A 16,060-nucleotide genomic window follows, 5' to 3' on the forward strand; every position below is an offset into this window, starting at 1 on the left:
TGAGTAATATCTTCCATAATACGAAAGCAAATAATACATAAACATACTAAAAGGCATGTACATTATATTAGACTTGCAAATACTTGTTGACAGCAATAAATATAAATATATATGTATATTTATATGAGAAGGTTGCTGCCTGCGCCATAATGGCATTGACACTCTGAAATTTCTGAAATGACAACTATGAGAAATATATGATAGTATAAACATAGACTTGCTATAGCAAAACCGAGAGGAAAGACACTTGGTTTTTCCATTTCTAATTTTTAAAAGCTCTTTACTAATTTAATGGGGGTGTTTTTTTTTTTTTGGGCGGAGGTGCAGGGTTATTGTTATTTGATTGTATTTTTTATTTTTTATAAATATATAATAAAAATTTAAAATATATTATTATATTCGGCGTACCCGTACCCATGCTTCATAGTCTGCGATTAGAGTTTCCTTCCAAAGGTTGTAGCACGAAGTCTGGGGTTTCGAGATCTATTCTGGCAGATGTGGTTTCACAACTTAATTTCGACTCGGTTGCGGAGGATGATAGCCTCAGGACGGTCGAAAAAGGAATCGAAGGGAGAAGCTTCCAAGGGGGCCATAGTTTGTCCGTTGAAGTTTTAAAGGAGGCCGGTGCTCAGGTTAACCAGATCGTATCTAGTGGTTGGCTGCGCTGCGGGGTTTGGGTGGCTGCGTCAGTGGAATGCGACGGTTCCTGGAATATCAGGGAAATAGGGAAGCCCGATTTGGTTATCAGAGTGGATAATCTTGTATATTCTGATCTGGAGAAATTCCGCAATTGGACCTTTATTCAACTGCCCGTAGAAGCAAAGCTCAGGTTAAATCTTCACTCAGAAGATATGGAGGTGATGGGTCTTGGGAGAGGTAACCCAAAAAAGGTTCGTAATTTCTCCAGTCATCAGAAAATTTGTCAAGTGGAAGCCAATGAATTGCCTCAGGATTTGTCAAAGGTCGCCCTTCCTGTCCTCCCTTATCTGGTGAGGGCTTCGATGATGGAACTTTTGGAGATATCTGAAGACTCTCCGGGTGAGAATCTAAGGGTTATTTCTCATATGGAGGAGGTTGATGTTTTTGTGAGTCACACTCTGGAGGTTAGCAAGGAATTGGGTTTGATTTATGCCGGCCCCGAGGCAGATTTTATTTTTGAAATTCAAGCAGCTGAGATGAGAGATTTGGCGAATAAGGAGACGCTGAGCAAGGGAACTGGTGATTCTTCTAGGAGGAAAATTAGAGAATTACAGAAGCGAAGCTGAGGATGTATTTAAACTTCGATAGAGAAGTGCAAGTGGATGAGGAGTCTAGTGATTAGAAGAGAAGAACCCCAAATGGTAGAGGGGGAAGCGGTATGTGAAAAATGGTTTGTGATGAAGATTCTTTCTTGGAATGTTAAAGGAAAAATGGTTTGTGATGAAGATTCTTTCTTGGAATGTTAACGGCCTGAACCATCAGGATAAGAGAATTCAAGTGAAAGACTTGGTTAGAAAGTTAAAACCGGATCTTATTTGTTTACAGGAAACAAAGATGGAGGTTGTAAATAGAGGAGTTGTCAGAGGTTTGGGAGTGCAGGCAGAATGAGATTTTTCTTTTGTGGGATCTTCTGGAGCTTCTGGTGGGATCTTAGTAACATGGAATGAAAATGTTTGGAGAAAACAAGATGAATGGAGGGGTAGGTTCTCTCTGTCGGTGGCCTTAAAAAAGGAGGACGACCATTCAATGTGGTTGTTTACAGGGGTCTATGGGCCGGTCTTTAGAGCTGAGAAAGGATTGTTTTGGGAGGAATTGGAAAAGGTTAGGGAGTCTTGTTCTCTGCCTTGGTGTATTGGGGGGGACTTCAATGAAATTAAAGAAGTGGGAGAAAGAATGGGTTGTGTGAGATCTAATACAAATATACAAGCGTTTGCGGATTTTATTGCTAAATATGAGTTAATTGATCTTCCTACAGCAAGAGCTTCTTTTACTTGGTCTAGGGGGCCTAGCAGGAGTCGTCTTGATAGATTCCTTGTAAATGCTGATTGGCTTGCCGCGGTCCCTGAGAGCTTTAATAGAGCTGATGTAGGACCGTGAAGAGAAATTGAGGAGAGGGGAGAGAAATAGACGAAAGGGGATAGAATTAGAAGAATAGGGGAAGAAGAGACGAAAATAACCCGAAGAAAAGACGAATTTTAGGGAGAAGTAGAAGAAGAAGAGAAGAATAGACGAATTTAAGGAGAGGAGAAGAAATCGAAGAGGAAAGAAGAAAACTAGAATTAGATGGAGAAGAATCTTTATTCAATATCAATCAAAGTTAACAATAAAGCTCTAAAGAGGTTTATATATAGGCAAATAAGCAACCTAAGAAATAGAAACCTTCTAAAATAAGAATTCCCTAAAAGACTAAACTTCCTAATTCTAAATAACATGGAAAATAAAATCCTAGAAACTAATAACATGGAAATAAAAATACTAGAAACTAAATAATACAAAAATAAATCCTAATATCTGCATCATTCTCCCCTGCTTGAAAAAGAACTCGCCCTCGAGTTCTAGTCCACCTGGGTCAAAGATGTATACAATCCGCTGAAGTAATAGAACACGTAAGCCGGCGGGAGCAATCATCATGTCTAACGCTCGAGACAATCGAGAGAAGCATCTACAAGGTCGGCGGAAGAAGAGGAAAGAAAGGGCCCATGTAGACTCATGCGAACAGAATCTGCGCTGGAGAAGTAAACTAGCTGGGAAGATCGCAACGTACTCCTCCTGGATCGGTGGGATTGGCATAACAGCAATGGGCAGTACCAATCCATAACTATCCTCAACAAGGTCAGCATCTACTGGTATCACATCGGGCGCAATGGAATCAACAACAAAATCATCTGCTAGAATCGTTTCCGGTATAATGATATCAGACGGGCAATACTCGTGATCAATCTGCATAACAAGTACCTCTGTGTCAGCACAAATCTCGACAATCTGCTCAACTGGCTCAAAGATAGTACAATCCTCCGTAATATATTCTCGATCATCTGTCTTAATGGGTGGCTCGTCAAGCAAGGCACTCGCCTCTGACTTATGGTGGTGCTCGGTCGACTCTGTCAATGGATCAACCTCATGCGGCTCTGCCAAAATATTTGTTTCGACTGTAGAAGTGGCAAAATCTCTCTTTAGATGCTCAGCAATCGGTGCGGCAGAAATCTCAGAAGCATCATGTGCAACGATGTCGATATCAGTAATCAACTGAGTCTCTAACTCTGGATCGTCCATCTCAGAGCCTGAATCTGAATCTGATGGAATCAAAGGCTCAACGTCGATGATCTCATCAATACTAGCATCGTGCTCTGTAAGAATAGCAGCAACGTTAGGTGGGATGGATGAAGTAGTGAAGCGGCTCTGCAAATATGACTCGCGTATGCGACGTTCGAAATATCGGTTTTCAGCTGCAATTTCAACGTCTTGTGCACGACGTGCTGCGGCTTGTCGTTCACAGCGAGCTGCTTTTTCTCGTCGAGCTGCTTTTTCACGTATCAATCTTTGGTCATAAGCTGCTCGCTCACGTTTCAATCTCTGTTGATTTTGATAGTGGTATGTAAACTCATAATGAACATCCTCCCATCGACGAAATGGAGGCTTACAAAACTCACGACGCTCATTAACGAAAAAATTCCATTTCGACTTGGCTTCGCGGCACACAGTATCCGTGACTTTGCGAATTGTTATTTGATGATCATAACCACAGTACCTATGGTATGCATTAAGTGCATGGATCCAATCTAGACACGCATTCTCAACATCTCCATAGGCATAGGTGCAGTCATCATAACCATAGAAATATGGAACCTGTGGTGCAAAAGAATATCGAGGATCATATCTATCAAAATATGGAGCAGCTGGAGGAGCCATAGGGATCGGCATCAAAAACTGAAATCAACCGTCTGATTTGTCTGGCATGTTGAAAGGAACACAATGCCTGTCTCGGATCTGAAATCGGATGTCGGGAAGATACTGATCGGATGATGGCACGTAATCGACGGCGGAGATTGCTCCTGAAACTGTGCTGAAAGTCACTGTCCGCTGCTGAAAATAGGCTGGATGCGCTTTAAAAGTTGTCACGGATAACTTTCGAGTTGAGGTCGAGGGCTAATTTTGAGCAGAAATAGCTCGGGTGAGGAGAGAGAAAATGCGATGGGTAGAGAGAGAAAGTAGAGAGAAGGGAGAGAAGAAAATTTTATTTTTCTTTTATTTTTTCTTTTATTTTTCTTTTTTTTGGAAGAGAGGTGCCTAAAGGAAAAGGAGGGGGGGTTAAATCAGTAGTAATAATATGAGTGGGGTGCCCAAGGGAGGAAAAGGGGTTTGTCTTTGCTTTCTTTTTTCTTTTTTGTCTTTCTAACTGATGTGACAGAGTAATCACAACTGAAGCAGGGTGCCCAATGGGAAAAATGGGGTTCAAATTGAGAAATTACCCCTTTCTTTTGCTATGCTTATCTATAGCCTTTTCCAAGTTGTTGTAAAGGGGTAGACACTAACTTCCTTCCAAAAGAAGTAACTTGACTAATATGTAAGTTACCTAATAAATTAATAATTTACCTTTTTCTCCTCTGTTGAATGACCCGTATGCCACCTTCAGCTGCTTCTATGCTAAGCAACTTTCCTTATTTTCAGGCTATACAAATAAGATGCTTCCTTTTTCTTTGTCAGATATCTTGAGCAGATATATGCGTACAAGCCAAAATTAAGCACAATTGCTATCCCTGAACTTGCTAAATTGAGCAGATATATGCGTGCAACCTTGCCTTTCTTGTTCTCTTTTACACAAAAACACCAAGGCGAGATTCCAGGAAAATAAATTGTTGCCTCCTTTACGTTTCAACTTCCTGGACGATACCTCAGCCCTCGCACAAATCAGATCCCAAAAGCTTCGCACAAATCAGGTTACACGATAGATATGTATGCAGAGAGAACAATGGCGAAACGGCTGATGGACAGTTCGGGTGTTGCAGCAAGGTCTGCCCAGATTCTCGTTTACATAGAAGCCTAACCCAGGAAAGTGTTGGGCTTAAACAGAGGATGTTTTATGGGGATTGTGGTAGGGTTTACAGGTGATGTGTGATTTTATTTTTATTTTTTTGTCGGACAAAAAGGACATGGGTTTGTAAAATCTCAGATTAACAAAGGGCCTGGGCTGATATTAAGGGGCTGAGATTTAAGTGGTTAACAGCTTTGGGTTTGGCGAATCAAAGGACTGAAAGCAATGGCTGGGTAGTTAGTAGGGCTCGGCTGTGGGCTGTTGTATGGCTGAACAGAGATGACATGGGTGAAAAAAAATCGGTTGTGATTTCCGCGGGATCAATTCGTCGCTAACTTGGATATTTTGCTCTGATACCAAATTGATGTAGGACCGTGAAGAGAAATTGAGGAGAGGGGAGAGAAATAGACGAAAGGGGATAGAATTAGAAGAATAGGGGAAGAAGAGACGAAAATAACCCGAAGAAAAGACGAATTTTAGGGAGAAGTAGAAGAAGAAGAGAAGAATAGACGAATTTAGGGAGAGAAGAGAAGAAATCGAAGAGGGAAGAAGAAAACTAGAATTAGATGGAAAAGAATCTTTATTCAATATCAATCAAAGTTAACGATAAAGCTCTAAAGAGGTCTATATATAGGCAAATAAGCAACCTAAGAAATAGAAACCTTCTAAAATAAGAATTCCCTAAAAGACTAAACTTCCTAATTCTAAATAACATGGAAAATAAAATCCTAGAAACTAATAACATGGAAATAAAAATACTAGAAACTAAATAATACAAAAATAAAGCCTAATATCTGCATCAAGAGCCCTGGTGCATTCAGTCTCGGATCATTGCCCTATTTTTCTTGATCTGCGTCTTCAGTCGAGGGGCCCTCCTCCTTTTAGATTCTAATTGGCTTGGCTTAATTATCCTAACATGGAGGTCAGATTGGGAAATTGGTGGTCTTCGTGTAGTGTGGAGGGTCCTGCAGATGTGGTGATTGAGAAAAAACTCAGATTTGTCAAGAATAAATTAAAAGAATGGTCCAAGGAACAAAATCATGTGGATCAGGGTAGGAAGTGGTGGCTGGAAAATCGGTTAAAAGAATTGTTAGCTCTGGAGGAGTGTGGGTTAAGTTCCGAGGTAGAATGGGAAGAGTTGGGGAAAGCAAAGCAGGAACATAAAGGGTTGCTGTTGCGGGAAGAGATATCTTGGAGACAAAAGTCCAGGGTGCAATGGCTGGAGGAGGGAGATAAGAATACAGCTTACTTCCATGCAATGGCTAGTGCTAGAAGAAGAGCGAATAGGATTGAGTCTATCTCAGCGAATGGTATTCTGTTGACTTCTAAGGAAGAGGTTTCTTCAGCTATTGTTGAGTTCTATGATGCATTATATACTTCGGAAGAGAGTTTGCGTCCTATTCCTGAGGGGTTGGAATTCAATAGTCTGACTTTGGAGGCAAGCGCGAAATTGGAACAACCATTTGAGGCAGAAGAAATTTAGAAAGGTTTGTTCTCGATCTCTAAATATAAAGCACCTGGCCCGGATGGCTTCTGTTTAGGTTTTTTTCAAGCGTGTTGGCCAGCGGTGAAAAATGATATCCTTCGTTTCTTCAAGGAGTTTTATGATGGAATGGCACTCGATAGAGGTGCAGGGGCTACATTTTTATCCTTAATTCCTAAGGTTAAAGGAGCTCCTAAGGTATCTGATTTTCGTCCGATCAGCCTGGTTGGATGTTTGGACAAGGTTTTGGCCAAGGTTTTAGTTGACCGTATCAAAGCAGTGCTTCCTTTTGTAATTTCGGATAGTCAGAGTGCTTTTGTTAGTAAGAGGCAAATTCTAGATTGTTCCTTAATTGCGAATGAAGTTATTGACTCATATGCTAGAAGTGGATATGGGGGTGTGTTGTGTAAGCTAGACATGGAGAAAGCCTATGATAGAGAGGATTGGGATTGTTTGGATTACCTTTTGGGGAGGATGGGATTCGGAAACAGGTGGAGAGGTTGGGTGAGGAGCTGCATCTCCTCGGCATGGTTTTTTGTGCTGGTAAATGGGTCGCCAAAAGGTTTCTTCAAGTCTTCCAGAGGGTTAAGACAAGGAGATCCTCTCTCCCCCTTTCTCTTCGTGATTATGGAGGAAACTCTCAATCGGTTAATGGTGAAAGGAAGTCGTAAGGGGCTGTTTGAGGGCTTTATCATTGGTAGTGATAGAGTGGAAGTGTCGCTTTTGCAATTTGCTGACGACACCATTCTGTTCTGTGCACCTGATAGGTCAAAGATTTTAAATTTGAAGGCGGCACTAAGATGTTATGAGCTGATTACGGGTCAAAGATCAAATTTTCAGAAATCTAGCTTGTTTGCCATCAATGTTCCTCCCTCAGAAGCTTTCGCTTTTGCCAACGTGATGGGCTGCAGGTTGGAGTCTCTGCCTTCATCGTATTTAGGGCTCCATTTGGGGGTTGGAAAACCGAGAAAAGAGCTCTGGACCCCTATTGTAGAAAGAATAGAGCGTCGGCTAGAAACCTGGAAAAGAAACCTTGTTTTGAAGGGTGGTAGACCGGTTTTAGTACAAGCGGTTTTGGCTAACATACCCGTTTACTATCTGTCTCTATTTAACTGTTCGGTGAGTGTTGTCTTGAGAATTGAACAGATTCAATGCAGATTTTTGTGGGGTGGGTCAAGCAATAAAGGAGGCATTCCATTAGTAAAATGGGATAAGGTCTGTGCCCCCATAAAGAATGGAGGGTTAGGGATCCGGAGGTTGAAAGAGTTCAATCGTGCTCTCTTGGGGAAATGGTTGTGGCGTTTTGGAGTGGAACATTCTTCTTTATGTGTAAAAGTCATTGGGAGTAAGTATGGTTTCATTCATGGTAACTGGTGTTCGGATGATAAGTATGGTAAAAAAGGAGGGACCATTTGGCGTAATATTTTGAGGTTCAAGCAAAGCTTTGAGGCGGGGATTCAGTTTAAAGTATATAAAGGAGATCGTATAAAGTTTTGGTTGGATCCATGGTGCTCTGGTGATTCGCTGGCGGTGCTTTTCCCCGTTTTGTTCTCGGTCACTTTGGATAAAGATGTGATGTGTGTGATTGTTTCGAGAGAATTAACAATACGGTGGTTTGGAATCCTTCTTTCAGAAGAAATTTCTTTGAGAGAGAACTACCGTTCATCATTCAAATGCTAAATCTACTTGAGGGGTGTTATATAAAAAAAAGTGGTCTGGATAAAAGGATTTGGAAATGGGATTCATCTGGGCTTTTTTCTGTGAAATTCTTTTACTGCCATTGCTCCCTGCTGTTGGATCTCATATCTCTGCTGAGGTTTGGAAGTTTCATGGACCCCCATCGGTATCTTTCTTCAGTTGGGCCGTGTGTAATGGGAGGATCCAAACCATAGAGTTTCTAAGAAAAAGGGGTATGTGCCTGGTGGACCATTGTTCGCTTTGTTTGGAAGATGGAGAATCAATTGATCACCTTTTTATCCATTGCAAGGTAACAATGGAGGTGTGGGGTTTCATTCTGGAAAAATTTGGTATTTTATGGGTCTTTCCAAAGTCTCTAGCAGATCTATTCTCGAGTTGGGATTTCGCGCCCTGGAAAAAGAAAGGAAAGGTGCTGTGGAGATTATGTTTAATTGCATTGTGGTGGGTCATATGGAAGGAAAGTAATCAAAGAGTTTTTGAAGGAGTAGCTAAGTTATCGTATTGGCTATTTAACAAAATTATCACCTTGGTTATTTTTTGGATGAAGAGCATCCCTCTGTCCAAATTTGTATCAGCATTCGATCTGTGGGAGGGGTGGAGCATTGTGTGCGCTGAAGGTTTGAGGCGAGAGAAGAGAAGTCAAAAATGGGAAGCTCCTCCTGAAGGTTTCAGTAAATTAAATTTTGATGGGTCCTGCTTGGGTAATCCGGGCCCAGCTGGGGTTGGAGGACTATGCCGGGATTCTCGAGGAGAGGTTTTGTGGGCTTTTGCAGGTCCCATTGGAAGGAGTGACTCATCTGAAGCTGAAGTTTGGGCGGCATATCAGGGAATAAAACACCTGAGTGCTGAAGCGTATGACAGGGTGATTGTGGAAGGGGACTCTTCAAATGTTATTAGTTGGTTATCGGGGAAAGTGGTTCCCTCGTGGAGATTCCTTAGTTACTTTGAGGAAATTTCTGATCTCATTTCAGGGGCATCCATGGTTTTTAAGCATGTTCGTAGGGAAGCAAATGGTGAGGCAGATTCTCTCGCTCGATCTGGAGTACACAGAGGGTTTGGAGTGTTTGATTTCCTTCCCCCGTGAGAAGTTTTGGCTCTGTCTTCCTTCTAATTTTTCTTGTCCTTTGCTGTTTTTCACTTCTGTAATTCTGGTGACCTTCTTGGTTCCCTTCTTCAATATATATTGCCATTTCAAAAAAAATAAAATTGAAATGTGCTCTTGTTAACAAATCCTTTATGTCACTGCACTTTTAGTTTCTTCTTAATGTACTAATTTCTAGTAGAGGATATTGTTGATGATGTGCCATGGAAAATTCATAGACAAACCCTCATAGTTAAGCCTTTAATTTTGCCATTCAAAAATAAAAAGAAAAAAACTAAGCCATTAATTTGCTCATTTCTTTAAATAATGAGCCATTACTTTACTGTTGCTATTATTGTCGTTATTATGATGATTATCATTGTTATCATTTGATGGATATGTCTAATGTAGGGATTCTGATGAAGTACCATTTATCAAATTCTCTTCAATTAAATTTGGGACGTCTTATCTATCATGTACCAACCACAAATATATTAATATGCTGCTATGTACAAGCTGGGAAAACAGTCTTTATCTGTACCATGCTCTCATATATGTAGCAGGGATTGTATGACATTCATGGATCCTACTGATGCAGATTGTTGGCCAAATAAGTGGCATATTTGCCCATTAGGATTTATAGGATTTTTTTCTTCTTTTTTCCCTTTTTTTCTTAGCTCAGGCGTGATAGATTTAAAATCTTTCACTTTAATTTACTTAGAGTAAATGGGGGTGCCCATAAAGAAAAAGATTGGGGGGGAGGGGGGGGGGGGGTGAGATTATACCTTAGTTTATAAGGTAACAAATGGTTTTATATAGAGGGGTGTCCATTGAGTTGCTTGAATCTTGCTACATCAAAATGTCTGGGTTGGATAAAAGAGTTTGGATTTGGGACCCATCTGGCTGCTTTTCCGTTAAATCTTTTTATTTGCATCTTGTTCCATGTGGTGATCCTTCTATCTTCGCAAAGGTGTGGGAATTTCATTGTCCTCCTAGGGTGTGCCTTTTTGGGTGGGCGGCGTGTAGGAATAGGATCCAAACAATTAACCTCCTTTGGAAGAGGGGTATGTGTTTGGTGGATCATTGCTCCCTTTGTTTGGAAGATCGAGAGTCGGCTTGCCATCTCTTTATCCACTGCAAAGTTGCTAGAGAAGTATGGGAGTACATTTTGAGGAGATTTGGTATTTGTTGGGTGTTTCGGTTCTCTGTTTCGGATGTCATTTCATGTTGGGAGGCGGTGCCATGGAAGAAAAAGGGTAAGATGTTGTGGAAAATTTGTCTCCTTGCTACATTGTGGTTCCTTTGGAAGGAGCGAAATGCAAGGGTTTTTGAGGGGTCTAATAGTTTGCCTTACCAGTTATACATCAATATCGTCGCTCTTACCATTTCTTGGGCGAAATGCTTGCCACCTTTCTGTTTTGTCTCTGCTTTTGACTTGTAGGAGGGCTGGAGGGTGGTGTGTTTCAGTGGAGAAAACCGATCACAGGTGGTTCAAGAGTGGGAAGCTCTACCTATTGGATGGATGAAACTTAATTTTGATGGTTCGAGCTTGGGCAATCCCGGGCCGACGGGTTTTGGATGTCTTTATCATGATTTTAGAGGGGTTACCATTTGGGATTATTCGGGGCCGTTGGGAGTATGTGACTCTAATGAGGTGGAAGTCAGGGCGGTCCATCAGGGTATTAAAAGAATTGCAAGAGATCATATTGACACTACTATTGTGGAGGGGGGTTCACTAAATGTGATTAGGTGGCTCCGTGGGACTGCGGCGCCACTTTGGAGATTTTGGTCATTTTTTGACGAAATCTTTGACCTTGTAGAGGGCTCATCCATTGTTTTCAACCATGTTCGCAGATCTGCAAATTGTGAGATGGATTCTTTGGCTAGATCTGGGGTTTGAGAGATTGGAGTTGGAGAGTTTTGATTTTTTGCCTTCTCGAGGTTTTTGTATTTTTATTCTCTATATTTCCTTGTAATCCTTTGGGGGACTTTCTCTGTCTTCCCTGTCTTGTTAATATAGTTGACCTACCATTTCCAAAAAAAATGAAATGGTTGGATCTCAAAAAAAGTGTTCATGTGAACCACTTTGAGAACCTAGTTTCTTTTGTGAAACTTGTTGTCCGAGTTAAAAAAAGAATAACTAGGTAGGTGCTTTAAAATAAGGATAACTTGCCTTTTTTAATCTGGCTTCTCTAGCCAGTTACCCCCATCTGCAAGTCACGTCAGATGCCCTTTTGTATTACATTAGTTCTCTTTGAATGGCACGTACAGAAGGAAAGAAATGTGACTTGCCTTTCTCAGTTCCCTGTCAAAAGTAGAAACTCTGCGAGGTTCTTTCTTCCTCACGAGTGAAAGCTGGTCGGCGAAGAAGGCGGGTGGAGTTAGCAGCGCTAAGGATAATCAAGCGGTGGTGGTGCGCTTGCAGATTTCTCCGGCTGATAATAAAAGGTAAAGTGGCCGGGGAAGGAAGGAAAAGAAGATTGGGTTGACTGGTTTGGTTGAAGAGGGTTGATTGTGGGACAATCAATGGTGGTAAAGGGACTCTTAGGGTGAAGAAAGTGGAACCGAGAGATGTGGCTGTTTCGGTTTGTGGAATCGAGGATCGAGTGCCACGTTTTAAGGCAGCATGTGGACTGATTAATAGGAAACAAATTGGCTAAAGAAATCAAATAAATTGGCTGTTTGGTGACACTTCTGTCTGTCTGTCAAAACAAGGATGAGATGGATTTTGGGGGTTGACGCTTAATGGGAATAGAAATAAAGATGATGCTCAGGACAAGGGAGGTTAGGGTTAGGGTGTTTTAGAGGGTTCGGATATGAAATTGCAGGAAAGATGGGCTGGTCTCAAGGAGCAATCAAAACATACCAAAAAGATGCAGAACCTGCCACAAATCACTGGGACTAATCTTTTGTACTCATGGTAACTCTCCGAGGTACTTAGGCGGCAACGAAAGCTTGCTAAATCTCTGGCAGGACAATTCTAGAGATTGTTAGATCTTTTGCTCTGATGCGACTTCTATCTTTTACTCTTCGATCAATGCTATGGATCAATGCTAAAAAAGGAAAGGCTTCTTTCTTTATCTCTCTCTACTTTCTCTCTCTACCCATCTCATTTTCTCTCTCCTCATCGGACTATTTCGGCTCGGAATTTGATCTCGCCATTAACACGAAAGTTGTTCGTGGTAACTTGAGGAGTATATTGAGCCTACTCTCAGATGTAAGTAACGAGCTCAAGCACTACTTCGTTTAACTTTGGATGTCCGTCCATTTTGGTCCGATCGCTGTTATAGGCTATCCAGGTGTCCGATTTGATATCTGCAAAAGACATTATATTCTATTTGACATGGAAGTCAGATCAGACGGTTGATTTCATTTTTCGACACTGATCCCATTGGCTCCACCATTTGTTCCATATTTTGATGGGTACGATGATCGATATTTGCAAGGCTACACCACTATAGCTATATTGAGAAAGCATGTTTGCTATGGATCTATGCTCTAGATGCTTATTATGAGTACTATGGCTATGATCAGAGAGCGCCCATCTATCGAGCCAGAGAAACTGTGAGACAACGAGCCCTATCATTCTGGATACACTTGGTGACACAGTACCGTTACTTAGGCAAACCTTCATTCTGTCGATGGGAGGAGGTCTGTTATGAGTTTATGAGACCTTATACGCTGATCCAGGAGGAGTACATTGCTATCTTCCTAGCCAGTTTACTTCTCCGGAGCGGTTTATGTTCGTATGATTCTACATGGGCGATTTCTTCCATATCACTCTGTTGGCATTTCGGCTCACTTTCACGGTTGTTGCGAGTATTAGCCATCAGGAGTGCCTACAACAGCTTATGACTCCTACTGCTTGAGTGGATCGTGTACATATTTGATCAAGACGGACTAGAACTCGAGGGCGAGTTCTTTTCAAGAGGGGGATAATGATGCAGATTGTAGGCCAAATAAGTAGCATATTTGCCCATCAGGGATTTTAAGTTTTGGATGATTAATTGAATTGAGAACAACTCTCCCAGATTTCTCTCTTCCTCTATTCTTCTCCTTCTATTCTTTCCGTCATCTTCTACTTCTTCTACTTCTATTCTTCTCTCCTCTTCTTCTTTTCTTCTTTTCTCTTCCTTTTTTCTATTCCTCTTCCTGGTCCTACATCACCTACCTTCTTTCATGTCTTCTTTCCTGTGCATGTTTAAGCAGGGTTAGTGGGATATGATATCTCACTCCGATGTTTTAGTAACTACGTATTTACATATTTACACTCTTCTAATCAGCTGTGAAAGGCTGTTAAGATTCTCAAAATGCTATCAACAGCCAATCATTTTTTTTGTTGAGATTCCCAAAATGCTATCTACAGCTAATCATAAAGCGTATAATTAAGTAACAGGGAAGTATAGATATCATTTCCCTTACTATACTATATATGTTTCTCACTTTTATAATTTCTGTTATTCCTTTATTATTCCCTTTATTTTGAATCATTATCTTACAATTGCAGAAGAGGCTAATCTTATTCTGCGTTCTAGGTTGCATTTAGGACTAAGGTCTTCCATCCAAACATCAATAGCAATGGAAGCATTTGCCTGGATATCCTTAAAGAACAATGGAGTCCAGCTCTGACCATCTCAAAGGTTTGTTTTAGTTTGCAGATTCGTTTTTCTTTTCTTCGTAATAATATTGTTATTGCTTCTAATCTACCTTCTGAGTGGGCCATTTTTTTGCTGACTGCCTTAGTTATGCTAGTATTCTTGCTTTTGTTCCCATAGTGAGGTTCTGTTGGGAAGTTACTTATGCATATAATGCTTAATTTAGCAATTTGGAGGGAGCTGTTTGTTTTTGTTTAACACTAGAATAGGGGTATACAGTATACCTTAAAAAAATGCAAGAATAGGGGTAATTAAAATAAGATTTTCAATGGCATTTTAATAATTATAATCAACCCAAGTTATAAAGACAAAAAATAATTTAAATGAAATGCAATTAAGAAGAGCTAATTCACGTCCAACGAAATTTTGTGAAGTTGTTAATTTGAGCTGTACCATACGAGGCCCCCTAAAATGAATGTTCTTTATGCTTAGATTAGATTTTTGTTGTAAATGGTTTATACAATTCTCTGATATCAGGTTCTGCTTTCCATCTGTTCGCTACTTACGGACCCTAATCCGGATGACCCGCTCGTTCCGGAGATTGCTCACATGTACAAGACCGACAGAGCGAAGTACGAGACAACTGCTCGTAGCTGGACACAGAAATATGCCATGGGATAGAATTCAAAGAATGTAAACCTAGATTTGTGTATGAAGCAGAAAGGAGGGAGATGCGTTTATTTGGTAAGAAAAAACCTTGGCTCTTGCTCTCGTGAAATTTCTATATTCCAAAGACCTTGTGAAAGAAAGGACTTCCAGAATGATGTGTTTGGTTTTCATGTAGTAAAAGCTCGTTGGTGGTGCCTTTGTTTGAAGCTTTTCTTCCATGTTCTTACTTCATAAATCTGCCTATTTTCTTGAGTTAAGGTTTGGTAGTGCCTCTGAAATGTTCAGTCCACCAAAACAGGTTATTCTCATAAATTGAAGGTCCCTCTGTATCTTAAAAAAGTAAGAAATTTTTTTTCTTTCCAAACTTTTCCCCGAAAATTCCTAGAATCCAAACTGGACTAAAGTAATAAACTTTTCCACCGTTAAATATTCATGGGCAAAACAACGAATAGAGGCCACTTGTTCAGTGATTCAAACCATTTATCAGTAAAGGAGCTACATCTGTGGCATCGAACAACTCTTTCTCAATAATTTTTGAGTCCAATAATCAGTTTTGGACTCGAAATCAATTCTCAAAATCCAAAACAAACACATCCTTTGGATTTGGAGAAACTATTTTGAGTCTGAAGCTGATTATCGGACTCAAAATTAGAACAAAATCGGTTCTCAAAAACCAAAACAAACAGTGCCTAAATACAACTAGTGATAAAGCCCCGAGCAAACAAAAGAATCCTATTGCAAAACACGAATATAAAAAAGTAGGATTTTGGAAATGATATGTCCACCCTCTCCCACAACATTTTCACCTCTTTAGCTTAAATAACTCACAAACAAAAGAGGGTGGGAGTATAGTCACTTTTAGGGGCTCTTTGGATACGTGGATTTTAGAATTTTGGATTTCCTCAAGATCGTAGATGGGAGACAAGAGAAGAAGGAGACCATTCGTCACTTTCTGATTTCTCGCCCTTATTTACGTCGGCAAGAAAGTAGGAGATCATCTCATGTTTCTAGGTTTTAAAAATCCCAGGAACGGGGAGAGATTTCTAAAACCTGGATTTCTTATTTAAAATCCAAGATTCTAAAATCCGCATACCCAAATGAATGCTTTCGATCACCCAAACAATGTGGCCCCCACTATATTTCAAGCTAGTGTGTAGATAACTTATTTACACTAGTATGTAGAAACTGCTTTCTCTTCTACTAAACTTACTACAACTTATTTTATAAAAAACAAATTCCTCCTCTAGGGCAGTGATAAATCAACCCCCGTATCTCTCTCTCTCTCTCTCTCTAAGCACTGCCCTATATGGGGGTCGATTTAAGATATATGGGGGTCGATTTATCACTGACCTTTTTTTATTGTCAACAATTTATTAAGACAGTTTTATGGACGACACAGATAGTCCACGTGGTGGGCCCTAATGCAGACTTGCCGTAGATTAAGAAAGGAACCCATCTGGCCACTTGCGCTTCAATTGGAAGGTTAGAAAGGAACCCCATCTTGATAAATAATCATGGTTTTA

At 40.6% G+C, this 16,060-nt stretch overlaps 1 protein-coding gene across 2 annotated transcripts in view; it reads left to right on the forward strand.

The window, feature by feature from the left end:
- The window catches only part of LOC143871711 (ubiquitin-conjugating enzyme E2-17 kDa), a 35,176-nt gene extending 20,433 nt beyond the window's left edge, over positions 1-14,743 (forward strand). For both annotated transcript variants that reach the window (XM_077376693.1, XM_077376692.1), the window contains 2 exons: positions 13,809-13,913; positions 14,406-14,743. In XM_077376693.1, coding sequence (XP_077232808.1) covers positions 13,809-13,913; positions 14,406-14,549 — 249 coding nt within the window. In that variant the 3' untranslated portion in view covers positions 14,550-14,743. The remainder of the gene's footprint in view (positions 1-13,808; positions 13,914-14,405) is intronic.
- The last annotated feature ends 1,317 nt before the right edge of the window (positions 14,744-16,060 follow it).

Source organism: Tasmannia lanceolata, unplaced genomic scaffold (genome assembly GCF_043159265.1).
Source record: "Tasmannia lanceolata isolate RefF3 unplaced genomic scaffold, GAP_Taslan_0.1 ptg000002l, whole genome shotgun sequence".
Taxonomy (NCBI): Eukaryota; Viridiplantae; Streptophyta; class Magnoliopsida; order Canellales; family Winteraceae; genus Tasmannia; species Tasmannia lanceolata.